Source organism: Osmia lignaria, chromosome 12 (assembly GCF_051020975.1).
Source record: "Osmia lignaria lignaria isolate PbOS001 chromosome 12, iyOsmLign1, whole genome shotgun sequence".
NCBI classification, from domain to species: domain Eukaryota; kingdom Metazoa; phylum Arthropoda; class Insecta; order Hymenoptera; family Megachilidae; genus Osmia; species Osmia lignaria.
In genome coordinates, this window is record NC_135043.1 from 4,572,994 (window position 1) to 4,599,914 (window position 26,921).

General features: G+C 41.0%; 1 protein-coding gene and 1 long non-coding RNA gene across 2 annotated transcripts in view; one reads left to right on the top strand and one right to left on the bottom strand.

Moving 5' to 3' along the window:
- Window positions 1-10,384, bottom strand: part of Dhit (regulator of G protein signaling double hit) — a 48,411-nt gene extending 38,027 nt beyond the window's left edge. Inside the window, exons 1-2 of the mRNA XM_034320967.2 lie at window positions 10,080-10,384; window positions 9,874-9,925 (exon numbers count right to left, since the gene is read on the bottom strand). Of these exons, the coding sequence (XP_034176858.2) occupies window positions 9,874-9,897 (24 nt within the window). The 5' untranslated portion in view covers window positions 9,898-9,925; window positions 10,080-10,384. The remainder of the gene's footprint in view (window positions 1-9,873; window positions 9,926-10,079) is intronic.
- An 11-nt stretch (window positions 10,385-10,395) lies between these two features.
- Window positions 10,396-26,921, top strand: part of LOC143305911 (uncharacterized) — a 42,090-nt gene continuing 25,564 nt past the window's right edge. The window contains exons 1-2 of the long non-coding RNA XR_013063121.1: window positions 10,396-10,772; window positions 11,039-11,149. This is a non-coding gene — a long non-coding RNA (uncharacterized LOC143305911). The remainder of the gene's footprint in view (window positions 10,773-11,038; window positions 11,150-26,921) is intronic.

A 26,921-nucleotide genomic window follows, 5' to 3' on the forward strand; every position in this document is an offset into this window, starting at 1 on the left:
CCGATCTTTTCAGAATGTACTTTAACCAACTCGTAATAAGCCTCGCAAGAATAAAGGAAGACGATCCACGGTGTAGAAGAAGTTTTCATTTCGTCGAGAAGTTTTCGCGGCCCATTGAAAGTTTAAGGAGCTTTCAGGAACGATGGCGATTCCAACCGCTGGCGTATGTTAATTTATGTGCGAACTGCATTACTTCGCCTAATGTATTCGGTTTTCATTCGCTGAGGAAACGCTCCGAATTGTCGTCTGTCCGTTTTCGAATTCGCGTGACATTTTTTCTCTTTCAATTTTCTTTTCGGGCACATAAATTTTTGAATAAAAACCTTTCCTCCGAAGGTTAATGACGGGTAACTGTAGCCATTACTTTTAGAGTTAAAAAGGACAAATTTCACGTGAGCAGGTTCACCAAGAGAGCGCGTCGTTCACAAGCTTCTACCTGTTCTTCACCGGCACGTTCCTCTTTACCATGGCATGCACGTTGCTGTCGACCGGGGCCTGGTGCTTCCTGGTTCGGTTACCCATGATCCATCTGGTGCGCGAGCCTACGAGGATCATCGTGGCCCTTAGCGGTTACATGGTGGCCGCCGGGACGCTCACGTTTCCCGCCTCATGCATCCTGTACACCCAGCACAACGTGACCCGACCCCGAACCTCTTTGCTACCGGTAAGGCACTCCTCCACCTGTCTCTCTGCGGCTAATTAAGGAAACACCGCTATTACGTAAGAGTGCGAGAGGTAATTGAAGGGCTTCCGGCCAACTCGGACGCCACCGTGAACCGGAAACGACGAATGTGCCACCTTAAATGGTAGTGCACTCGGTCGACGCACAGACGAGGAGCTTTCGAATGAAATTACCCCTGAAATCTAACTAACGATGAATAATTACTCGGCTGATTTTAAGTTTCCCTATTTACTTGAAATATTTCCTTCCACGGAACAGACATAGCTGCAATTAATTTAGTTCTACGGTCTTTTGAATTTGCACAGTGAAATTTTTCATTGCAACGATTAATTCGATTTTCAATGAATCGCGTAGATTCGACAGAATTTTTTTACCTTGAAAATTTATTTCATGGCAACCGTTCGAAAGAAAAATAGTAAAATACAGCTCGTATATTCCATAATTCTGAAAACGGTGTAACAATAAAATCGCGAGGATTCCAATATTTTTCCACGACAGATTGATACGCTTCGAGATCGTATCAATCTTTCGTCGAACACTTACCGATACCAGCGGGATCGATGCTGGCTGAGAATCAAATTTTTCGCAAATACTACGCGAACGAAGTCGATTTCAATCGACGTGTCAAGTACCTGTTATCTGTCTCTCTTTTTCGCAAGTTCGAAACCCATTCGAAGAAAATTATAACCGCGAAACATCCGGTCGAGAAAGCTCTCGTTTCCGCCTAACGAAGTCTATAAAAATTAGTAGAGAACAAAACATCGAATTGCTCTTGCCCAACTTTTTGTTTTTTTTTTTATTATTACAAAATACAAAATTCGCAAGTTTAAATATTCGATTAAGAAGTATCAGAAATCCTTCAGAAAGAGGGACATAATTTTCAATGAGACTCGAAAGTTCTTGACAATTTAAAGTTCTTACGCAATAAATTGGATTGTATTTCGATGCTTCTGTGTAATTATATTCCCATTTGCATCACTCTCGGTTATTTATTACTCTGCTAGCCTTCTTCTGACTGGCGCAGCATCCTCTGTGAACGCCAATTAGCGTCGTCAGGGAATAAAAAATTTGTAGCATCGTCATTTGAAACCACTCCTTTCGTAGTTGCTGCCCAACACACGGAACCAACTGAACACGTTTCTTTTATCTGGCGCTTTTATCGCGTAACGAGGCTGCACCTTTTTCAAACTGGAATTCCATCTTTCTCTCGTGATTTTTTTCGCTTTTCATTGCCGCGAGGCCGGGCCAGATTGCACTGAACGGGTCTAAATTAAAGCGCTATCTGGATGAAACATTTGCGAGAGGCTCGAACCGGAAGCGGGCGGTTCGGATCAAACTCATGGACAAAATATTCCGCGTTCGACCGATCGATTTCAATTAATCCTCTCGAAATGACTGGCTTCCGTATCGTACGCGATTGATAAATGGCCGATTATTTACTTTTCCAAGTCGCTATTATTCATTTCTACTTGTACTTGTAAAACTGACTTTGTCGATGCTTCTACCTGCCAAATTCATGGATCTGTCGATCACTCTTTTCGAGTCTGAAGAATGTAGAATAAAATTGAAAAAAAAAAAAAAAATATATAACTTGAAAATTCAATCAAGGTGAAAGAATCGAGGAATATATCTTTGCTAAGGTATATACATGGTACGGATAGCTAAGTAACGGTACTAACAATTGAACAAGGCATCAGAACTGTGCATGATCGATGACGTAAACGACGTGTTCGCCAGCCACGAGCACACTGGACTAGGTTTACATTGTAAAAGACGATGGGTAGTAGATCGTCGGTTCGTGTCGTGGCTGAAACACTGTTGGAAACGCGCCCTTTCGGGTCTGTTTGCTCCGGTGCTAGCGCACGTCGTTCGGAACACCTGTCTCAAATGGCTTAAGAACCGAAGGGACAGTTCACTACGGCGTTTCCGGATCCGCTTACACGATTTTCTTTGAAATTATCGCGCGAACGTAGACCAGAGACACGTTAATTGCATTTATAAATTTCAAAGGTCTTAGAAAAATAAATTTTAAACAAATGAAATTCATTTATCAAATCTGTAATTAACCAGTTCACTCGAACGTTGGTTTAATTACCAACGAATGTTAAATAATTCGTTCTACGTTTTGTAGATTTGTTAATACCTCGATTCACGCGTTAACTACCTGACAATATGTAATAATTTTACAGGAATGTTTGATTAAACTGACATCGATGATAACGAGCATTGATTTCATCGATATTGATTGAAATATTTGATTATGCAATATTGGATGATTACATTTTACACAGATTGCGAACAGAATGTAATTTCGAAGTAACGCATGAAATTTTTCTGGTAAATTCATAAGTTTCGTTTTACATGGCGATGAAAGGTAAATTGCAGAGTAACGACGCGAACATTCGTCCATTCAAATTAAATTTACCGTGTAATTTAATTTCCTTCGTATTACAATTTGAATTATGGACAGTTTAAGAGACCACGAAGGCTGCTTTCTCTACTAATTAACACATTACAGCGTTTTACAAGCTTAGGTTAATTCAGAATTAATCTATGTCAATAAAATTCAAATATTCTACATATTTCTATATATCATCTACATTTCTACATATCTGCAGTTTCTACATATCATATATTCTGTGTAAAAAGGGTTTTACCCGTTTACGAAAGTAAATAAATAAATAAAAAATTTGAATGAAATTTAAGTAAAAAAAAAGATATATCGATGAAGCGACGGTACGTAGAAATTCAGTAACCCGACTCGGTTATTCGACAGAACGACACTTCGATATTTCATCACGGTATCAAGCTTTCAACCAGGACTTTCGTTTCCAGTATCAGTTTCGAATAATCTGAAAGAAGATCGGAATCACGAGGCTTTAAATCGACGCCAGCCTCGGAGTCATCTCCATCGAACCCTCTCTCGCTACCCTCTAAAGCTGTTCAAAGCTTGAGATCCGGAAAAAAAGCCCTGGCTTTCGTCGCGCAGCTGGAATTTCCCTCGGAAAATAGTTAGCTATTGCCTGGTTGCGCGACGAGAGCTGTTCAGTCGCGAGGTTACCGAAATCACCGATCGCTGCCTGACGATTCCTCCTGGTCCGTCTCGAAGGATCGATATCACAACGCGGTTAGGTCGTCGGGCGCAACGCTTTGGAAAAAAGGAAATATATTCTCCCTTGGTTCGAGAGACGCGGAGTGAATAGGATCGCGTGGAAAGATCTTATTCGAAAGCAACTCGAGCATTCCATGACCGTAAAGATAAATTCGAACGGTTACGAGGAAAATCTAGTTTGTAGCTTCTTCACGGACTTCCTGGCTCGATAAAATCAATGAATGCTCCCCGTGGTTCCGTCTAACTCCCCTTTTTAGGCTGGATCCTTGCCATCCGAGAGGGAAAACTCGGCGGCTCAGCTGATCGGAAACGTTTCGCTGTCCGCGTGAAATTTGAAGGAAAATTCTGGCCGGGCGATAGCCCGGTCGAAGAGCGAACACTTAAATCTTCGCGGACGATTTCACCGTGATCTATGACGGACAGACTGCAACGGAAATAAATTTCCCCCGGGGTCGCGGTTCCCCCAGGAGTTTGTTCGACCTATTAACTCCTCACGGTTTACGATGTTTCCTTTCCAGCCTAGCTACAGGGACCCCTGGATCACTCTGAGCCTGCTTACACAACTCTTCCCGCCATTATGTGCTTCCACCTGTACCCTTCATTCCCGATCCTCCTTGTCCTGCTTCTTTCATTTCTCCTAACGCTAGTTTCGGGGATTTTCCTGAATTTCGAGTCGAAATACCTGAGAGAATGTTTTGCTGAAGATACTCCATTGGATGGCTCGAGGGAGTAATATTCGAAATAGGTAGAGGATTTCCGAAGGAATTTATTATAGCTTCGGATGATGGACAATAATGATAATACATGGGAAATTACCGATACAAATTTGATAAGATCTTGAGAAATGCTATTGATTCTGCGAAATCGAAATTTTGTTTTGAGGATGAATTTTAAGGAAAATGTTTAACGGAGAAATAACAAGGTTCTTTTGGAACGATGAAATGTAACGAGCATTTAAAAAATAACAGAATTTATTCGACGCCTTGATGTAACCGCGGTAACCGTACTATACGTTCTCCCGAGTCCGCCATCGTTTCTCTGATAATACGGCAGCATTACACGGTAGTTTAACAGAACTTATCGCCTCTGCAGGAAGCAGATTGGCGCGTGTACGTAGGAAACGCACGCGAGCTTTTCGTAATGCGGCCAGACCGAGGGGGAAAACTTCATTACACTAACGTGCGTAGTGTAACAAACTCGTTACACGGTCGGTCGGAATCCCTTTGTCTAGCATCGAAGCAGATTTTTCAGTTAAAAGCGTACCATTACCGACGATGAAAATTCCAATGAATTTTTTCACCACGTCATCGATTCTCTTCGGCCGGTTAAAACGTTCGAATAAAGAACAAAGAGAAAAAGGGGACAGCGTAAAGTGTGAAATACACTTTTGCACAATGAAATGATAAATCAGGTGGCAAACGGGATGATTCTACGGCGTGTGTGGTGTTTGTAGAATAAATGAAGTTACCGGCGGACGGATTACCTCGAAGTAAAGAGACAAATGCGTTGACATCAAACGTGATTCAGTAATGGGCCAGGGGAATAGGGTGGTGTGTGCACGGTGCACAGACAGTCGGTGAAACGATGATATCTCGCAAGACAAATGGTACGGCCAAGATCGTGGTCAGACGCGTAGCTAGTAGAATAAGTCCGCGTATGAGTAGACAATTAATTCACCCTCATCTACACGGGTGCAGGACAAAACGACGTAAATGTTCGCGCGTTGATTAAAGTCGACAGATAACTTTTAATTTTATCAGAGAACAGTTATTAATTTTAATTTCACCGGCAAGTATTTTGTCGATTTTCCGGGGAGAAAGGAAAATTTCTATTCCCTCGAGGAAGGAATTTTCACGAATTATATTTCTCCATCGGCATCCGGCCGATCCGCTGAACCCGTATACAACGCGTATTCATCAGTATGCAAGCATTATAGATCACGTACCGGATTATCTGAACGTATCACAAAGGAGGAATCCAAGTATACCTCGATCGAAGCGTGTCAACATTACCACCCATTATAAATCAACCGGACACGTCTCCGAGAGGTGTCGCAGATTATTAGGAAATGTTTACCCCTATGAAACGGGAATTTCCCCTTTTCTTAACGCGAATCTAATCATGAAACAGGGAGTTCTTCGAAACCCCTCTCTAATTAGCTGGTAAATAGCAATCACTAGTTGAAAATTAGTTCAAACGCAAATAATTATTCTGGAAAACAATTTCGATTGATTACGTTTGTAATTTAACTCCGCGTACATTTCCTACGAATATAATCAAAATTGAAATGGTGCTTGAATTATTGGAAACATCGTTCGCTTCTAATCAATTATTAAAATTAAATGGAGCCAATGCGAATGCATCGGTGCAGATGAAATATTGATCCACCGTTTGATAGAAATTTACGAGAGAATATCTCGTATCTGCTCGTTAACATTCTTCAAACGCCTACTCTTGCATTCAGGATTTTAATAAGACACCTCTGTTATTCATTAACGTTCCCCATTTTTCGCGAATTTCTTACCCTTCATTTGGAATACAAAGTGTGTAAACACCATCGAAATTACCATTTCCCTTTCCAGATACGGAAATGGATCGCGATTATTCCGCTGCCATTTTCTGTTATTCAAACAGAGAGATGGTAGTTCGAAGAAGAGCTAATTTTTTATCGCCAGGAAGCGTTCAACAGTTACACTCGGGTTAAAAATACAATAGAGATAGAAAAGTTTCAGTGTTTGCGCTAGATATACAAACAGAAGGGAGAGACGATACAAGAGTAAGAGGAAACGTTAGACGGGTATCAAAATAAATAGAAAGTAAGAGGTAAGCTGAGGGTGGAAAAGAAAGGATTAAGGGAAGAAGAGTAACACGAGGGATGAAGCGGAAGCTGGTTATAGACGCGAAAAGGAACTGGAAAACAAGAGAAAGGTAGAAACGAAGAAGAGATGGAGGTAAGGAGAAAGAAAGAGTACCTCGGGGACACTGGTGGCTCATGCACGAAGCCAATTTCAAGAACATCCAGACGAAAAAAGGAACGTGAGCCAGCGTGAAACGAGACGGTCGAGAATTCTATTTTTCTTTTTCTTATTTTTTTTACCATTGGTTGACAGAACATTTACCGCACAAGATAGACCGAAGTCGGAAGCAACAATTAAATTTTATGAATAATTGAAAACTTTTAAAATATTTAACTTGTTTTATACCTTCGACCTCGATCCATCCAGTATACAGTTACTCTATTTTTCCCCATGTTTTCTTTCAATTCCGTGAACAGCAACGCGTCTCTTTGAATGCTTGATTTGACGTCGAGCAGGAAAATAGTCCTTTGCGTTTTTCCAATCATGGAAATATTAAAATATTCGCGTTGAAAATAATTACTTGTTTTCACGCGATCAATGCAACAGCCAAATTACAAACCGTGACAAAAACAAGGTCCAACAATTCTATGAAACATTCGATCGATCGACGAGGAAACAATGGCTCGAGAATCGGTGGAGGGATGTCGGAAAAAGCGGGCATAAATTAAATCATTCATCTGGCTCGAGGATAATGGACCTTACTCGGCTTTGAACGATCGCGTACAAACGATCGACGTTGTTATCCAGCGAACGAGTAAAAAGAAACGAAAGTGTACATCTTCCGAGGTTATCGCTCACAGCTTGTACCATGAAAATGGACAGAATTTCTGTCGCGATTCAATGTTATAATTCAAAGTTGCAGTTCGATGCTATGGGACTCGTGATACTACCGACACTGATTTTCAGTGAGAAAATCAAAATATGAAAAAAACAATACGAATTACTTCACAATCTTAAAAATAAATAAAATGCGTCGAAATATGTAGTTATTCAGTGTTCCACATTTCCTTACTCTGGAATCTGATAATTGTCGAATACGTTCCCTCAGACAATGCTTTAACTAGAATGAATGTACTGAGTCGAAACAACTTCTCCGCGCAGGACAATAAGGACTTTCGCTGTCTCCGTAGGAAATAATAGAGCTCGTCACCTATTTACGAATGAGGTAAACAGAGCGTGCGGTGACCGCATTACGTACGCGCTAGAAGCATCTGTATCGCGTTGAATAAATACCGCGGTTCGAAAACAAATTCGTTTTTCGATAATTTTTCAAACAAGAAAATAATAATTGCGTCGCATGTTAAAAGGAGACGTTCTGGGATCGGAATGAGTTCTGACTAGGGGTCGGCTTTAATTCATAAATTATTCCTGGTCTCGGTGTCGTCGCGACGGTAAATTTCCATGAAACGTCGCGACGATAGGAATTTTTCAAGGTGGACCGCTAAGGCGATCGGATTCGGGGCTGTTCGAAACCGAAGTTGTCGAACCGCGGTGCAAACGTGGTTCACCAAAGATGCATGAAGCGGCTGTCACGTGCAACAGGAACGGGCAAACAAACAGAGAAAGGAAATGAGAGAAGGATAAGAGAGGGTGGGTACGCGGACAAAACTGTAGCCATCTACGAGGGATAGATTTATGCAAGAGGTTGGCCCGGGCTACGTTGGAATTCTTCTGGAACGACGCGACGGATCGAATATGCAAAAGTTCGTGGAGGTTGCTATCGGACAGGCGAATTTATTGGGTTAATAAGCGTGTAATAACGCCGTTTCGTTGGCTAACAGTGCTCGATTTATCGATTAGCGACGAAATTTATTCCTACTGATGAAAAGAATTCGGTAAAAGTTGCTTGAAACGTTTCCTTAAAATTTTCACGTTCGTTCGATTTTTATAAATTTTTAACATGCATTTAAACAGACCTCGTATCTGCCCTCAATTGTGAAACGTGTTATGAAATTTAATGATCAGGAAAGATAGACACGCGCAAACGATGGTGGCTATGCGACGTAAACAGGTCCCGATAATATTCGGCCAATTCCTCGGCCACAAAAGGTATGTTGGATTAAATCTCCTCGTAAGCCAGACCACGGACGGTGGAAGGTGTAAATTCCCGTTCGTGAATCGAACCTGTTTGCCGTTCGACGTTCGACCACGGAAATCCTCGCGTTTAATCGTCGTAACCACCGACAGGAGCTTTTCGCTGGCCAGCAATCCGCAAGCTGGCCCCGCGATCGATCGAAATTCCTAATAGCTTCGCTCTATTTCTTTCTTCAACGTCCCTTTTGCTCGTCGTATCGACGACCCCTCCTCTCTTACGGAAACGGGAAAAGCCCATTTGTCGGAGGGACAAGTTAGCCAACGATAAAGCGGCCCCCTGGCTAAGCCAACGAATATAAATCCGATAGCAACAGCCTCCAGTTACTTTTTTACAATCTTCCACGTATTGGGTGATAAACACCTCGAAAATTTTCACTTCCGTACGGTATTTCGTTTTAAATCGATACCCTGTATTTTTCGTCATCTAGTCGGCATCAATCCTTTCGAACTCAAACGATTGGAAGACAAATTGTTAATCAATCGATGACCCGTAAATCTATTCCGTGCTATGCGATGAAAAATACGAATCGTAAATCTATTTGTCGGATATCAATTATTCAGCTTGTTTCTCCTTTCTTTTTTGATATTATACAAATTTATTTCTGTAATATTTCTCGCGAGTTAAATAACAAACGAGATATTTATAGTTTATACCGAGTATCAGATACGTGTAGGGGTGGCGAAAAAAATAAAGTGCCTACGTGGGAATTCGGATACATTCACGTAGAAAATTGCATGTGCATGGGATAATTGGCCCATGGCGGGTTTAAACTAAACGCTCGACGTACGCGAATTACAGGCACGACGTATTAACGCGGAAAACGTGACGCGGTTCGACGCACATCGTTCCTCTCATCTCGATGTTTTGGGCAAACAGAGAGTACGTGCCTGCGAAAAAATTCGTTCGATCAACGAGAACGAATTTCGAGGACTAGAAGCTAGTTTACACCTATCGTTCAGTCAATTTAATCGATTTACTTGATCCTCTATTTTTTTGTACGAATTTCTTTTCGTTGTAATAAACGCAAACGAAATTATGTCGTTCAATTATTTCGTTATTATGAACTTAAAAGAAACGTGGAAGTTGAATTATATATTACATTGTAAGAGAGCGAGCAGCCACTAACCTTAATTAACCTCATTTGCGCCATTTGTCATTCGGATGTCTTCATTACCGACCTTAAATACAAAATTTCCATTCATCATTCACGAATCTGTCCTCATTTATCAGACAAGCAAATTAATTTGAATATTTAATGAACTAATTTGAAATGAATCACAATGTGTCTTTCTACATTATTTTAAATGTAATTCATTCTATTTACGTACTTACCAGAAACCATGACTCGTTCAACCACGAACGATGTTCTCAAAGTGTTCATGTCTACAGATTCCACACAGTAATAACACAATATATAAATTGTTCGTACGATTCATCGCAATAATTCCGCTGTCTTATAAGATCGTAAACACTTTTTGCAACGCGACCGAGAACTTCTACGACTCGTAAGCAGTCTCACACAACAATAACAAACTCCCGCCGCTTCACTGCTCCGCCGGCCATGTTGGATTCCTGAGCCATCTGTGACCTGCGCAGTAACCACAATTGCGTAGTGCGCAGGATTTCGCGCCATTTCTTTCGCGTGACTGCTCGTGTCGTGCTACATAACCGCGTCTGTTAATAATTTCACAGAATTTACACTTAAAATTAGTCCACAACGAAACTCGTTAAAGTTTTCTATCTGCTGTACGCGTAGTTTTCAAGTAAGTAGTTTATGAATCGTGTAGAATGTTGTTGACAATACGTTGAAACATAGGCGTGGTGTCCATCACGTACACAACGCGCGTGCTTCGACGCGAAAGTTTGTTGGCGTCGTTTCTCCGTTTATCGTATAAATAGTACCGTGCTGTGTTAATAAAAATTGACACTTTATCGAGGTGGTTTACTAAGCCGGAAATAACGAAGGAAATTTGTGGTTTGCTGGAGCTGTGGTCGCTGTGGTAAATGTCGAAAACACGTTATCAGGTTAGTACAAGGACGTACGTCTTGACCGTACTCTTAACCTTAAAATATTACTTGCGATATGCTGAACCTGTTTTAGTTTAGTTTACGTTTGGATAGGCAATTTAATTCATCTGGCGTAATCCATATTCTACATATTCGAAAGGATTATAGATGTACTAGAGTTGAACTGAATTTTGCTGAAAACACGTGTTTTAAATTAAGCTTTTCCGAGTAGTCGCTCGAACGAGCAATATGGAACGGTACAAATAAATCAATTTGCATTGCAGGTGATCGTGCTCCTCTCCATATGCACGATATTCCTGACCTTCTGTGCAAGCCATGCAATCGTCTACCGCAAATCCGCTTACTCCGATCTCGAGGACTCAGTGTCATCATCCGTAAGTAGAAGCACAAATTCTACTCACTCGAAACTGACTCGATGTCGTTGTACTCGTACATCGAATGCGAAACACGTGACAATTATTAACGCGAGAGTATTTTGTTTCGTTACAAGACTACTAATTAATTAAAATTAGAGCTCCATAAATTTATTACCAGTATTTTAAAGTTTTCAAAAATCAATTCTTACTATGAAAAAGAAAGAATGAAATTATTTTTAAGTCTTTTGTGTATTATTGAATACTTGATCGTCATCAAAGTAACGGTAAAGAACGATAGAGAGGAACGTTGAGAAAAGGGAAAGTAGAACGAAGGAAAATGCACGAATTACCCAGGCGAGCCCTTGTTTTTCTCGGTGCGCGTTTTCATTACGCTTGCTTGCCAGAGCCTCGAGAGGCCTTAGGGCTCTCATCCTTGCACTTCCGGTTCAACAGGCATTAAGATGAGTATCGTTGACATCGTTTCCTGGCTGCAGACGCGGTGCCGGAGCCGCGCAAAAAGGAATTTAACAAAACAAAAGAAAACCGTGGACACGACGGGGGTTGGTTCGGGGATGGGACGGTCGGGGCGAAGGGGTGCAGGGTGGAAAAGCCCGTAACGTCTCCCTCTTTTGCTGCTTCAACCAGCGAGAAAGTTCCGTTCCGTTCGTTTCAGAGACGGTGGCTTGAAATTTATATTCGCTCGGCAGACACCGGAAACTGGCCTCTGCTTCCATTCCCCTTCGTCCTCTCCAGCTTCGTGGCTGGTACCTCGATTTCTCCGCTTCCTCCAGACATTCGTGAGGGATGTTTAAGGAATATTTTATGACGAATTCGGGACCACGAAACGTAGTTTGCGTATTAGCGTGTCTGGGGTGGTGCAAAATATTGCACCGTCATAGGAAGCTGCGACGTTCTTATTGAGAAAAATATTTCTCAAATAACGATTTGTTATTTGTCAGGTACACGAAAACAGGTATCTTATAATTTTCATTGAAATACCAAAGCTTTCGAAATGCTAGGCGCCACATACGCTAATTTATGCAAAGTACCAATTACTCAGAATTACTAATTCTGGCATTTCGGTGTAAACATTGGCGCTCAAAGCCTCTAAATCCGCCACAAATTTTCCCGTGGCCTCGAGGTTAGCCAAATTCACCACCGGGTTTTCATTCAAAGCGGCTTTAAGACGCGGTTACGTCTCGTTTGACAACGTTCAACTGGACTTCCTATGAACATTTTCGTTGTGAAACCAGCTGGCTTTGTATGGAATAGTTAAATAAGCTGTTTTGTACGAAGCATAGAATAATAACAGAGTTTATGCGACTTTCACGATACTCTTTAAATCTTAATGGGACTATAAAAAAAAAGGAATCTTTCATCAAATTTCCACCTGCTTGCTCGCGTTAGCCTCGGAATAAAACTTGGTCGAAAGAGCGAATCGTAGCGGATCGAAAGTAAATTTTCAGCGTTAAAGTAGCGGAGGTAACGCGAGCGTTCCGCTCGATACGCGCGATGCAAGTTGCAAACGAGTTTTTTTTTATCAGTCGAACAATTTTCGCGAGGCGAACGGAGCCGAACCAATTGCGAAACGCGGTGCCGTGTTTAAAACCGCACGCGCTTTATATTCGTCGACGGCTGATTAACATCTACTCACGATGTCCCGCGGGACCGCTACTGTTACCTACTAATTAAAAGCTAGATATTAGAAAATTTATGCTCGAACGTGGAAAGTGAGCGTCACGCGATGGGAGGCATAATAAAAAGCTTTGCGAAATACTGTTCTACCATGTTGCCTCGGGCGATTTCGAGGAAAATTTGGACTCGTGACCATGCAATCTTTCAAGTCCAGAATTAATCAAGTAATTATTCCTTTCTCGTTTAGTTGAATGATGATTCGTAAGTCTTTCGTGAGAGTATTATAATATATGTGAATTGAGTTCGACTTGCACTTGATTCCTTTTTCATAAAAGAATGTAGAAGTCTTCTTGTCGTGACATGAAAGAAGTTCCTATCATATTTTCTCTTGGAAGGTGTAGAAGAAACAAATTCGATTCTTTTGATATAAAATTCCTTCTTGTACCTGGCCTCTTGTTATCTTTCACAAAAGAATGAAGGAATTTATGCTTCTTCTTTTTTCTTATCAACTCTTCCTAATTGAATAGAGTTTCCATGTTAGCAGAATCACTTAACATTGTTCATAGCTATCAATCCCAATGTCTGAATGATTGATAAGTTTACTTGAACAATTTTTCATCAGGGTTGATTTACTTCGTGCTGTTTTCATGGAAGGATGTACAAGCCTTCTGGCAACATAAAGGAAGTTTCTATTGTACTCTCTTTTCCTGCAAGGTATAGCAGAAATATAAATTTGATTCTTCTGATGTAATATTCTCCTTCGCATCTCGCTCTTGCTATCTTTTATAAGAAAATAAAAGAACTACGAGAGGGAACGTGTCAATAGAAAAGTTATTGAAACAAAACCTTCGGCCCCGATTTTTTCTCTTTCAATTGAATCCAATTTCTCTCTCAACAAAGTTGGTTAACATTGTTGGTAGTGTTCGGTGGTCACGTTGTAAACTCACAGATTCGCAAGTGTTCCAAAGGGATCGTAAACCTTTCCTCGGAGCACAATTAAATTCTTCGAAAACCGGAACCGCGTTACAATGTAATTCCGGGCCCCGACAATACGTAAATACGTCGCGGGAAACGGTGGGATCCAGTTGGCGCGAACTTTGCCACGGATCAAGCGGAAGTCCTCAAGATGGAAGAGCCCAGCGTGTAACTTCCGTCGTCTAGCGTATTCTATATCTCTTTCGTGCCGTTCCAGCATCGTCCGACCATTCGTCTTCGCGAAAATTCAAATTTCACCGCAATCTCTGTCCTCGAATCATATTTCATCCGTCGCTAGAATGATTTCTCAAGATAGTTCGAAGTAAAATTCCTGTTAATTTCACGTAGCTGCAGGCCCGTCCGCGGACGATCGTTTGAATTTCGAACACAGATTCCGCCGGATATCCGTAAACGGTCAATAAAAATCGCGTGTTCTCGGTAAATCGTCGAACATCTCGGATTTCCGGATTAGCTTCGACCGCGTGTCCGTTCGGCCTGTTCGGTCACGTCGCCTCGTAAATTCTTTTTGCCAAACGATCGCTCGGAGATCGCTAAAACCACTTCCACGCCCTTTTACTTTTATCGTTTTCTTATGATCTAGGATCATCGCGAGCGTTACGATCGACCATGAAACGCGGTTTGATCCTTCTGATGCACTATTTTATACAGGATGGTAAAACAAAGGGAGCTCGGTGTCTAGAAATAAATGCTAAACATGGATGGGAAAATTTACATTTTCAAATTTTCAAATACATATATCTTCGTTTTATCATCGAAGAGGTGATGTTAGGATTGATAAACTAGTCAGAGAATTTATAAAAAAATAGAAAAGGTAATCTGAAACTCTATCAGCGAGAAAAGGTTCATTCTCACCCCGCATCGCTTCAATATTCTCCAGCCTCGTTAATCCGGAGTCTCGATGAAGCTGTAAAGGACGCGAGTAAAAAGTAGAAGCCGCGAGCGTCGAAGCGTTTCAACGAGGGTGCAACGTCGGCTAATTCCACCAACTTTCATCGCGACGTCAAGCGTCTTCTGTTCGATAAACAAGCGCGTATATATCGTTGTTGAGGACGGTAGGGTTAACGACGCAACGAGGAAGGCAAACAACGGGTCGAGTCAGTTTCACGCGTGTAACACGCGACTCGTGTCAGGTGCTTCGCTCACGGGCGGCTGCGATACGCTTCGGATTACTCCAACTTCGCCATTTTCCGCCAGGACACGGGTTTATTAATATCGCGGACGGAACGAGCCGCGCTTCTATTCGGAACGCTCCGCGAGCGGATTAACGCCGCGCTTACTTCTCGTTTACGAGATTACCCGAACCACTCGACTGCCTGGGATTTAATGCAGGTACGTAATTCTTTGCGAAAGGGGTTGCGGGTAATGTTGACTAAGAAGGAAGGGGTTGCATCGGGAAATTCAAATTCGAAACAGTCTTCACTTTGCCAATTTAAAATTCTCGAAGGGTTATTATCGTAAATAGTCAGTTTAAGAAATCTGAGATTTATAAATTTCATTCTGCTCTGATCTGACGGAAGAAAATTGAAGGGATAAGAATTGTAAAATAGAATTGAGAGAACGATAACACGATTCTCCGTTGAGATAACCGGAAGAATAGCGAAGATGAAGAAATCGAGAGGAATCGAAGAAAATTGAAGAGAGTGTTTAACGAAGAAAGAAGGTCAAGAAGGGGAGGGTGTGAGTAAATGGAAAAGGGAGTCAGTAAGACGAAGGGAGAAAGAGAAAGCCGATAAGGGGGTCGGGAAGTTAAGAGGAAGGGTTGGCACGTGCGTGGGACAGTTGAAGAGGAAGAAGGGACTCGTGTAAAAAAGGTTAAGAGGTGTACTGAAGAAAGTTGAAACAGGGAAAGAGGAAGAGAACCGAGGGAAGAATAATGGGGAACAGAATGGGAGCTTGTCATCTGTGGAAACGAAAACTCAAAGTAAAAAGATGGAAAAAAGGGGTATGGAAATTTAAATACCGAAAAACGAGCAAAAAGTAGAGTGAAACGAAGCTGAAGAGCGAATATCGGTGCGGAAAGTCGAGGATTGGAAAGGGGATCCAAAGCGAAAAGGGAACGTAGATGGGAACGGTATCAAAAAAGGGTCAAAGAGAGCGAGCCAAACACGCGGTCGTTTCAAAGATCCGGAAAAGATGAATAAAGTTGAAACAGTCAAAGGTGAAATGAAAAAATGAAACGTAAAATGGTAAGGTAGGGAATGGAAGGCGAAAGACGGAAAGATTATTAGCCAGAGGGATGAAACGTAAATGTTGGAAAGGATCGTAACGAGATATAGAGGACGTGTAATAAACTCGAAAACGGGCAAGCGTTTATCGACGAATTAATCCGTATAAAGCGGTCTGATCGTTGCAGAGACACGAGGAAAATAAGGACGAGTGGTTGGTTGGCAGGTTGCCGTTCAGATTATCCAACCAGAGATCGTTATCGACCAGAAAGACGATGTTCTCTCCACCATGCCACTCTAATTGCCACTTTCAAATTTCCTCCATCCTCCACTCCTCCTCTTCGATCCTTATTTTTTTTTAGTTCTTTCAAACGAACATCGTTAAGTTCAACTTTGATAAAATTTCACGTAAAATTTTACTCGGTATTCGTCAAAGATATTTCTTTAACCTACTCCCTTTAACATCTAGTACATATATCATAGGGGTAGATAAAATTCTGTTACCAGGTAGTTTCATTTTAATACGTTAATAAGATATCTTCGAAATAGTAATCTCTACTCGTACTCGTTGGCCATCTTCTGCCAGCGGCAAAAAGCAGGAGTTAATTTGCTCGACGCGACGGCCTTCGTGTCGTTTGCCCGTTGATTTCGTATTCCATAAATCTGTGAGCGCGACCCGTTGATTAACGTCCGGTCCGATTTTAAGAACGAAGCAAATACAGCTTCGTCCGGGCGATAATTTAATCGTAACCGTGCTCGAATAACCGTGTATCGGTGAATTTGCAATTTCAATCGGCGCGCCGGCGAGTCGTCCAACGAGGAGGAAAAACCACCCTCCCCGCGGTGATCGGGCAAATCTTTCGAAATCCGATTCGAGATTAATTCGCGTGTTTCGCTGACCGAGTGTGTTCGTTAACGGGTCAACGGACTTGTACCGACCAACCCTGGGATAAATCGTTTCCGGTGAACGGGGTTAGTGAGGGGGCGGGGGGATAAAAAAAAAAAAAGTGTCGAGAGGCCCGTCAACAAGCTTCCTGGCACCGTGCCGTTGGAATCTCGTCGAAAGATTGTCTTCGACCGCGTTGCCAAAACCCCGAAGTCATGTCGTTGAAAACAGGGATTTTTACGTGGCACGATGAGAACCTCTCTGTCGCAATACCACGGTACGGTTTCTTTCCCCCCTCTTTTACACCGCAAATTTCTCTAGGGAATTAATTTTTTTTCCCGGTCTCGACGTTGACATTGGCGAAGTCAAAGGAGGTCTACTCAAATAGCCGGTTCAATTAAACGGGTGTTTAATTGAAGCTTTAATCATCTCGCGTTAAGTGCGGGAAATACAGAATTCATCATTTTCGTCATTAATTTAAAACGCATCGCGCTTTTTCATCATGGTTTCGCGTCAGCTGGTTCGTCCTCGACGGAGAAAAGGGGAGAAAAAATTCTCTTGAAACCCTTCGAACGAAGTTTCTCCGCGTCGAAACGAGAGACAGGTCTGTGAACTTTGCCGGTTATGCATCCCCTTCCTTCCTCTGTCAGCCGGGGGATTAAACATCCGTCGTCGGGTCGCGCCAAAACAGCCGACACTTAAAAGTTCAACGATGACGACGACGACGACCCGTTGTTTATTCCTTCGTGTTATCTCAACGTGAAATTTTTATAATTTCACTTTTGTAATGCTGGAATATCGTTCTGTTTTATCCGAAGGCACGTTTACAATGTTGCGGCGTGAACAATATGGTGGATCAGGGCAGCAACTCGAGTGTATCAGACGGGTCGTCGTTCTGTCTTAAACCCAGGTCCGTGCATTCTCGAAATAGCCTCGAGTACTTTGGGGACGACGGTAACACAAGTTTCAGATTTAGTATCAAGTTGCCCGGAGGACTCGTCGGCCAGATGAGAATTCAACGAGCCCGCTAAGCGTTCAGGTTCCTCTTTAAAGAAACCCTCTCGATGCCACTTAATCGATCCCGCTCGGCTTTTAGGGCACACGGCTAACGTCTCGACACCGTTACCAACATCCTCTCTCTCTCTTTCTCGTTATCTGCTTCTGAGAACCATCTACATGCCGTGTAATTTATCTACCGACCACCACGACACTGATCCACCTCCTAATTAATGATTTAGTATCTCTATTGCGAGCTTTCGCTTCTAACAGTAATTAGTTGAATTTTAATGTTAACGCGTTACACGTGATCGAGTAACCGGAAGGAAAGGGGATTCTAAATAGCATTGATATTATATTAATTTCGTGATGTAGCAAGTGGCAAGTTTAAATTGGAAAATGAAATTATAATATTCGTATATGTTCGTTTTCATCGTGACATCTAACGTGTTAATCGAGTTTAGAATTGAGAATTTCATTTAGGATTGTCTTTTGTGATTGATTTAGGAAGATGTGTAATTTCGTTTCAGTTACATTCAGGTGAGCAAGTATTTAAAGTAACCAGCAGGAATTTGAACAATCGTGCACGCCACTGACCGTGGCGGTTCTCAATTCTCAAATTTGACGTAGGATCGACTGGTAGCTGGCATGATTCGGTGATTAAAGTTAAACCGACGGGTTTCCGGCAAACGTCCGGGAAATGAAATTGCGCGCACGATTTTGCAATTAAACGCACGAGAATGCAAAGTAAACCCGTCAGTCTTGTAAACGTCGTTATCCGGAATTCATTTCCCGTCAAATCGGTATTCGACATGATTCGTTCCGCCGCGAAATGAAATTCATTAATGCAGATATTCGTCGGGGGCGTAATTTCAATGACCGATAAATCGATTCACTTGTTCGATCCTCGATTTTTCCATCGATAAATTGATGGAAAGAACGACCATCCAAATTAAATATCCTCTATTCATTTCGTTATTATATTAAAACAGATTTCTAAATAATTTTATCGATTATTAATTAATGCTTGGGGAGTGGACTACTGAATTTTCATTTCCTAAATTTTATACCACCATTTGAGGGTTGAATTCAAAATTCAGATTAATTTAATCGATAATACATATTTATCAGAAAAAAGGAAAAAAAGCACATTACAAGTCATCACAAATCACTATAGAAGAAATGATCCAGGTCAGCACAAAGGAATGGTTAAGGGCGTGGAGGTTAGTTTTTGTCGAATACGTTATGAAATTTACGAGCTTGCGGTGTGAACAGAAAAAAAACACAAGTGAATTATTTTCCGGTTGAATTATGAGCCTGGTATAATCGGCTGCTTATCGTGTTCTTTGCTCGAGAGGAAAGAATTCCTGCACACGCCTTTTAGTCACCAATTCTTATCGGCTTTAGCACACCACCCTTCTGATACCAGTTGTAATAAACTGTATTTTATACGTCCTTTTATTTTCTCCAATTAATTATACAGTTAATTTTTCTTCTTTCCTGTGTTTACAACGAAACGCGCGATAAATAAACGAGAAAAGCGCAATTCATCGTTGATTTTGATGAAAAGCGTTGCGTCGCGTCGGTGGCTACTTCAATTCACTAGCCGGTTAAAGCGAAAAGCGCAAAATGCATTCGGATAAACGTTTGTTTCTGTGTACAGGATGCTTAGCGATGATTTTCACGTGAATTTCCTGTTTGCATCGTCACCGTTGGAAAATCCGATTTTCTCCATAAATCCCGAAATCGCGGTAAAGAACGCTCGTACTTCTCTCTAGTGGATATTTTCAACGGATGAATCAAAGCTCCTGTTTCCCTGTTATTAAACAGCCAATTTCATCGATCGGATTTCCCATGAAATTTATGAAATCATTCTATTTGTGCGTGGCTACACAAAACGCAGTCGTATCTTTCTTCTATTTCAACGCTATCCTCTTTACATCGGTCAAAAAGCTATTGGATTTCGATTATACTCGAAATAACTATATTTAGATTGTACTATCGTGCCTATTTCGTACCATTTTTTTTTTTTTTTTAACGCCGTTGTGTTCACTGGCACGTTTATTTGTTCGGATTTAAATCCTGTCAACTAACGGCAGAGCGAAACGCAAAAATTTCAATTCGATATTACAAACGGGATGAAAAGGAGCGCGTGAAATGGAAACGAACAGAGACAGGTTCGCGTGTTATTTTTAATCACCGTTATAACGAACGAAATTGTCGTCGGTTATAATTTCGTTACGTTTTTATCCGTTATTGCTACACTTCGATTAAATAACTAGCCGCGTTTGTAAATACCAATCATTTCAAGCGAACGCGACGCAGGGAATAAATATTTCTTCTATCAATTCTCGTGTCACCGAGGCTACGAAACACAGTCGAGTAATTTTCTGACTTTTTCAATTCTGCCGTGCATTTCGAACTGTCGTGACGGGCTAATAAAACCGACGCGGTACATTAATTTCGTTATCAACGAGAAACGTCAGGAATAATAATATCACAAGTGTGACGTTTATTCACCCCTTTCGGTTCCCGTTCTTTTCCCTAGAAACGACACATCGATCAATCATCTTTGCAGAGAATTACGTGTTCGATCTTCAGAATAATAATGGTATGCTTCGTGTAGAACTAAGTTGTACAGATTTTCTTGTATTTATCAAGATATCGCGCATTAATCTTGCACTATCGAACGAATCACGAAAGACATAATTTTACACCTCTACCATGTATTGCTGGACGTTACTTCGAACAATGAAAAATGGTTCGCGCATTAATCTTCACCAGTGTCAGAAATATCCGGAGGAAAAAAAAAACAAACTATCACGACCTTCGCAATCCTATCGGTAGATTTTCGAACTGACTTTTTTATCAATGAAAAATGTTGCAAAACGAGCTGCAATAAAAATCCCGCGACCTTTCGAACGATGGACAATCGTTGTATGTATTAATTTTTTATCACTCGGACCGTCACGGAAGCCATTAATAATTTTTATACCCGTAAACAGAAAATTTGTATTATCTTATCTGTACTAACACAGGGAGAAGCGAGGGTTATCGGATCGATAACCTTCGATAGCTAGCTCTAGTTTTTCGAATATTTCTTGTCAAAGCGACCTTGGATCGCAAGCGAAAAAGTATCACCTCTCGACCCAGCGAGCTACTCGAATACCAACGAAAGGATAAAATAGGACAGTAGAGTACGTTCAACGAGTTCGCCAGTGTAAGAAGTATGCGCGGGTAGGCGACGAGCACGAGAATGTCATTAACTACTTGCTCTAGTTACCAAAAATCACCTTTAAATCCAGACTAGCTGATCCTCTCCTCGATAACTTCCTCGATCTTCTTATTTCAATTATAAAATCCAGCCCTTCGGGTAAACGATAAACAATAAACGCGCGGTGTATGAATATAAATGAAATCGAGGGCAATAGGACTCGCTGCAACCCCGTTTCGCGTCGAACATCCGGTACGGCGGTTCTGTCGTTCGACCTGTAATTCCCCTTTAAGCTCCTTCCAGCTGGTCCACTCGCGTGTCACACATAGCACGGGGGATGAATACATAGAGGCACCTTGAGGAGGCCGGGTCTGGTTGTCCCCGATACACGACGACGACACCCGTGTCTATCGGCTACGGCTTGTCCCTGTATTGTCCTCGTGCATGTACGGGGCTGGCTTAGACGCGTACGTTCGTAAGAGGCTTACCAAAGACGACTACAACCACCACGACGAGCTGCGACCAACCTGGCGAACAATGGAACGATTAACTCGAGCACATGGAAAAGCGTCGATAATGGAAACTCTTCGCGGCTGAGCAAAGTAAAAAATGGTAACAACGTGTCAGGCTATAGCGTTGTTTACTGGGTCGCCACGAATGGAAACAGTCGTAATGCAATTTCTTTTTCTGAGTTTTATTACCGTTTTATGAATTCTGTTCTTGTTTTTCGGGGCTGTACGATTAACAATCTCTCTTTAGATAGTAGCTACGTTTATAGTCTTGTTTCTAGGAAATTGGTAGCAAGGAATTCTTATTCATAGCGAAGGTTCCATAGGAAAAACAATTCGTCTTCTCAGAGAAATATTTTGCTGTATTATATGGTACGAGACTGACTTTATTCGAGTGACATCGTTCGGGATATACAGGGTGTTGCGGAAATATGAAATAGTATATCTTCATACGAGAGTTCATTTTTAAAAATGTCGATTTTGATCAATTTTTTATACGTATGCACTTCTGTTTTATTTATGGAATAATATAGTTACGTGTGCAATTCATTTTTGTTTGGGAAAAGTATCATGTTTACATTGGTAGCACCGGTTATGTGATACTCCATGTGTACTCGTAAATATGAAAAATATTCAAGGCAAATTGTATTATTCGCGTTTACCGCGAATCGTCCTGCAGCGTTTCTTAAAAAAATAGAAGAAATTGTTCCTATTTTCTGAGTCAGATGAAAGAACAGGCCGAGAAAGTAGGAAACCTCACGAGAAAGTATAATATTGACATTTCAAAGTTGCGATACGATCATTTTTCGTTTTCGCTGCCAATAACTTTCGCGTTTCCAGGATACGATAAGGATCAAAGCGATTTTTCTTACCGGAAACCTTATCTCGGTGTTGCATATCGATTTTCCACCCCCTCGATTACACTTGTGGTATCTTCTCGCAGAGCCTATCTAGCGTCTAATCTCGTTAGGGGATCGCGAGGGTATAAACCGAGCCGTCGTTGGCCTTTTTTCTAATTGCTGCTCTCCTTCGGAGCGAAAACAGCCACGAAACGTGGAAACAAGACGAGAAGGATCTGTTCCTCGGTGATATTTTTCCGGATATTACTTCTACTTTATTACTTCTCTCGTATCTGTTGATTTTTCCGCGGTCACGATTGAACCGATAATTGATACAAGTAAGTATCAATTATTTTCGCAAACAGAGAAAAGTCAAAGTTATATAGGGCGTTTGCTGGAGTTTCAAGTGTGGTCGTTTAATATTCTTCTTTCAATTACCTATATTTCCTTCCCTAGATGTAATTTCGTTTTATTTTCATTTTTATTAACTTAACAGTTCTGTCGGGGCTAATGAGATTCTTAAGTAAATTTAAATTACTCAACATCGAAACGAGATTTTAAATTTGAAACACTTTTGAAACCTGATTGTTTCATAAATTCACTCAAGTTTCAACTGATCAATTATTCTTCTTCTTTTTGAGCTAACAACTTCCCAGTATCATTACTAAACATATTAAATTATTCTTATTAATTTATAAAATAAATTTTGGCGGCAGCAGAAGTAGTATAGATACCCTTTACGATCAGGCAAGTAGTATAGGCGCCCCTATGGTCAAACAAGTGGTATAAGTACCCGTATTACCAGATGAATAGAACCGCAAGTAATTAACCATCAGTAATATACACCTTAACTTACTAATTACTTCCCAAACTCATATCTGTGTTAATTATGCAATTAAAGAGAACCAAACTGTACGTGTAGAAAATGATTAAATTCAAAATTTGATGCAACCCTTTTACATATATCCCGAAGGTAGAATTTACCAGTCGCAACGCTATTATCAGACTTGGCTCCCTCGGATCAACAATTTCATCGTCCGTTTTCATTCTCATTTTTCTCGTCCGAAGGTTTTCGTAACAGACGCGCGAGACGTCTTGCCGTTCGCGTTCTCTGCCGTCTTAATTGCCCCATTGTTCGCGATATTCGTCCTCCACGAAGCTCTTCCGGCCGTCTACACGACCAGTCGCGAGTGCACGACAAATGCAGAGAGAAAAGGGGCAAGGAGAAGAGGAAAGAAAAATCTTTTCTCTCTTCGTTCGTCGTTCATCTTCGCCTCTTCACTCGGGAGCACTCTTCGCCGGCGTTTCACCGGCGCGTTGCACCTTTTTATTGGCACGCGTGTGCTGGTTTGCTTTTCGCTTTTTCTCTTTTCCATTCTCTCTCTCTTTTTTTTTGGTCTTTCCTTTCTTTCTTACTATTTGTTCCTCTCGCAGAGTTTCCGAGACTTCTTCTTCTCTTATTCGCGTCCCTCATTGTGCTTCGAGTGCGGTTTGCGAATGCGCCGCGCGTTCTCGCGAGGAATGCAATTTCAGCAGCCGCTCTTTCTAAAGACTGGTTTCACCTCGAATTAGATTGGACCGGAATAGGCTGTTCCACGGAATACGGTTTCCGGAAACTCGAACGACTTCTCCTTGTTTTACGATTATTTCTGTTATCTCGACCGCGCTGAAAGGTGAACCGATCAGTAACATCCTCCAGAAAGATTAAAGAAAAGTAAGGATTTTCTTAATATCGGTTATTAACAATACAATTATTTCAAATTATCAATTTAAATTTTCCATTTCCTATCTGTAATATGATTATAATAATTTGTAAATGAATTTGACAATTCCTTCAGTTAAATTTATAAATCTTATTTATTTTGATTGTTAATTCTGTTGCTGGAATTGTTATCTATTATTGCAAGCAATATTCTGTCGATAGCAATATTGGATTCGAAGTATTTGGGAAATTTAGTTCGATAACAGGTGACGAAACTATTCCTGTCGCTACCTGATTCTAATTATCACCCGTCACTAAACCGAGCTTGATTACTCGCTGATTTAGGCCTAATTGTTTGACTAAGTGAAACTTAATTGCCGTCTAACAGTGTAACCAAACTTTCGACAGTGATGATATCGCGTTAATGAGATATCTCGAATGACAAAAATTGTCTTTCCGGAAGTGTCTTGATGAATCGTTGAATTCAATTATTAAATATCATTAGATGCGAAAATTATTTACGACTAATCCCATTGCTTCTATTTTGTACTTCTTCATTTTATAATACATCTATTTGTTTTCGAACTTCAAAAGCTTTTCTATATGGAGGAACATTTTTGTTTGCTAATTTATTATTCACAGATAGCTTTTAAAATCTTTAAATTCAGTTACTTTTCATTTATTAATCCTTTCGCTATAAACGTCGACTACAACCGTTCTCCATTAGTACTTTTAAATATTACAGCGTTTCGAAAAGCGTATCTGCTTACGTTTATTTTTTCAATAACTCCGTGTCGAGTTTTCGATCCACCGTATAAAATCTCTCCTTAACACGACACTATAATTTATAAGAAAACTTGCCGTTTTTTAGACCCGAAAATATTCTCAATTCCCCTGAAACGCGTATTTTTCTTCATCACCTTCGCGTGTCTCTGCTAGCCCGTAATTATAGTCGTCAGACTCGGCCCCGGGGGGCCAGGTTTTTCCGGAAAAAATAAGCATGAACGTCTGGAAAGAACGAAATGGAAGGAAAAGGGAGGAGAGTGGTTGGGTGCTCGTACGGTAGACACGGGCCCGTTATCGCGTTGATAACTAACGGGGGGGACACGAGGCACGAAACAGGCGACATTCATTAATCGACGCCACGGCATCGTCACCCTTTAAGCGAGAAAGCTTTTGCGTCTCATTAGTGTGCCACCGAGAGGGTTGTACCCGAAGAGGAGCCAACGCCACTTCGCATTCAACTTTCCTCTTTCCCTCTTTCGGTGCCCTTCAGTGGCGTAGCCAGAGATTTCATTCCGACAATTTTCCATTTTACCTTTCGTTTCGACCTGGTGTTACTTGGTGTTGGCTTTCAAAACGATTCGATGAATTCCAATTACATCTCGTCGACGTTAAATGCCATGTTATTTAACGCATTTAATTTAGTTACGCGGGACCGTGTTGCTTTTTCATTGGGAATCAGAAATAACAGTGTTTCGTTTCTGCTTTTTTTTTTTTTGAAAAATAGATTAAAACGAAGTTGAAAAGAAAACTTTGCTTTATTTTTGAAGAAATCTGGATCGGTGTTTATAGAAATTGTTTCACTAGAGTAGTAGAAAGTTTGAAACATGGTATGGGGAGATCTGCAGCAGAAAGATATTTTGTTCGGGATTGGGAGAAGTGTAGGAGTTTGAAAGTCCGGTAAATATACTACTTTTCGGCAGATTTAAACCAGTGGCGTATTGATTGCATTAAATTCTATATACTTCAAGTAAGAGAAAGTCGTATACAAGTACCTACACGTAGTAGTACAAAGTCAGCATGTCGTCTCGATAGTTCAGTTGGTAGCGTGTTACCTTACCATCCCGTGGATCTTGAGTTCGAATCCCCCTTGAGTTGTACCACTACACTTTTTCCATGAATCCTATATACTACATTACTGTTCCAACACAAACTTTTAATGGATCCAAAACACACAACACTATATAAACATACTATATTAGTATCCCATCCATGAAGCTTTACAAACAGCTTCAAAATGAACTAAGCTCGGATACCGAAGTACTTAGAAAAAGATACTCAGCTACGCCACTGCTTCTCTTCGGCATCTCATAAACCGAAAAAGGGGAAAAGAAACTAGGGGTGTTTTCTCTTTGGTCCGTTGAATGTTACCTTTGTATTTAGCCGTGACGAAGACGGCTACAACGGAACGAAGAAGAAGAAGAGCGCAGTGAAACCGGGCTGCCTTGATGCGATAACATTGGATCTGATGTGGATTACGGCGTACATTGTCGGATTGTGCTTCATAGCGATTTTCGTCGACGTTCTGGTGATCTTGTCTATTGGAATGCTTTTACGGAAAACCGATTGGAGGAACGAATGATTGGGGAGTAATTTCATCGTTCGATGCACTGGATTCACTGCAATACGCGTTTCCATTGGCAAATTGTGGCTTGGAAATATTTTATTTTTAAATAATGAAGGAAACTGCAATGTATATTCAATTTATAGTTTGAAAATATTGTTATCGATAATAAAATTCATAGTTTCGAAATTGTTACGTTGTCGCATAAAATAGGAACAACGTAGCAAAAGATAAGCAAGCTTCCTAGATTCTCGGTGATGGAAACTTATGTTGCTGGATTACGTTTTGTAGCAAGCTCGATCAAAGTTGCCTTCGCTGTTGGAGTTACCTCGTGAGTGTACCGTAAGTTTCAGATTAATCTAATCCTTGAATAATAAATAAAGCAGCCGGTTGAAGCAATCGATATGCAACTTTCTGATTGAACAGCGTACCGTGTTTTTTTTTTTCATTCTTCTCACGTTATGGAATCAGGAAAATTGAAATCTATTCAACGAATCATTT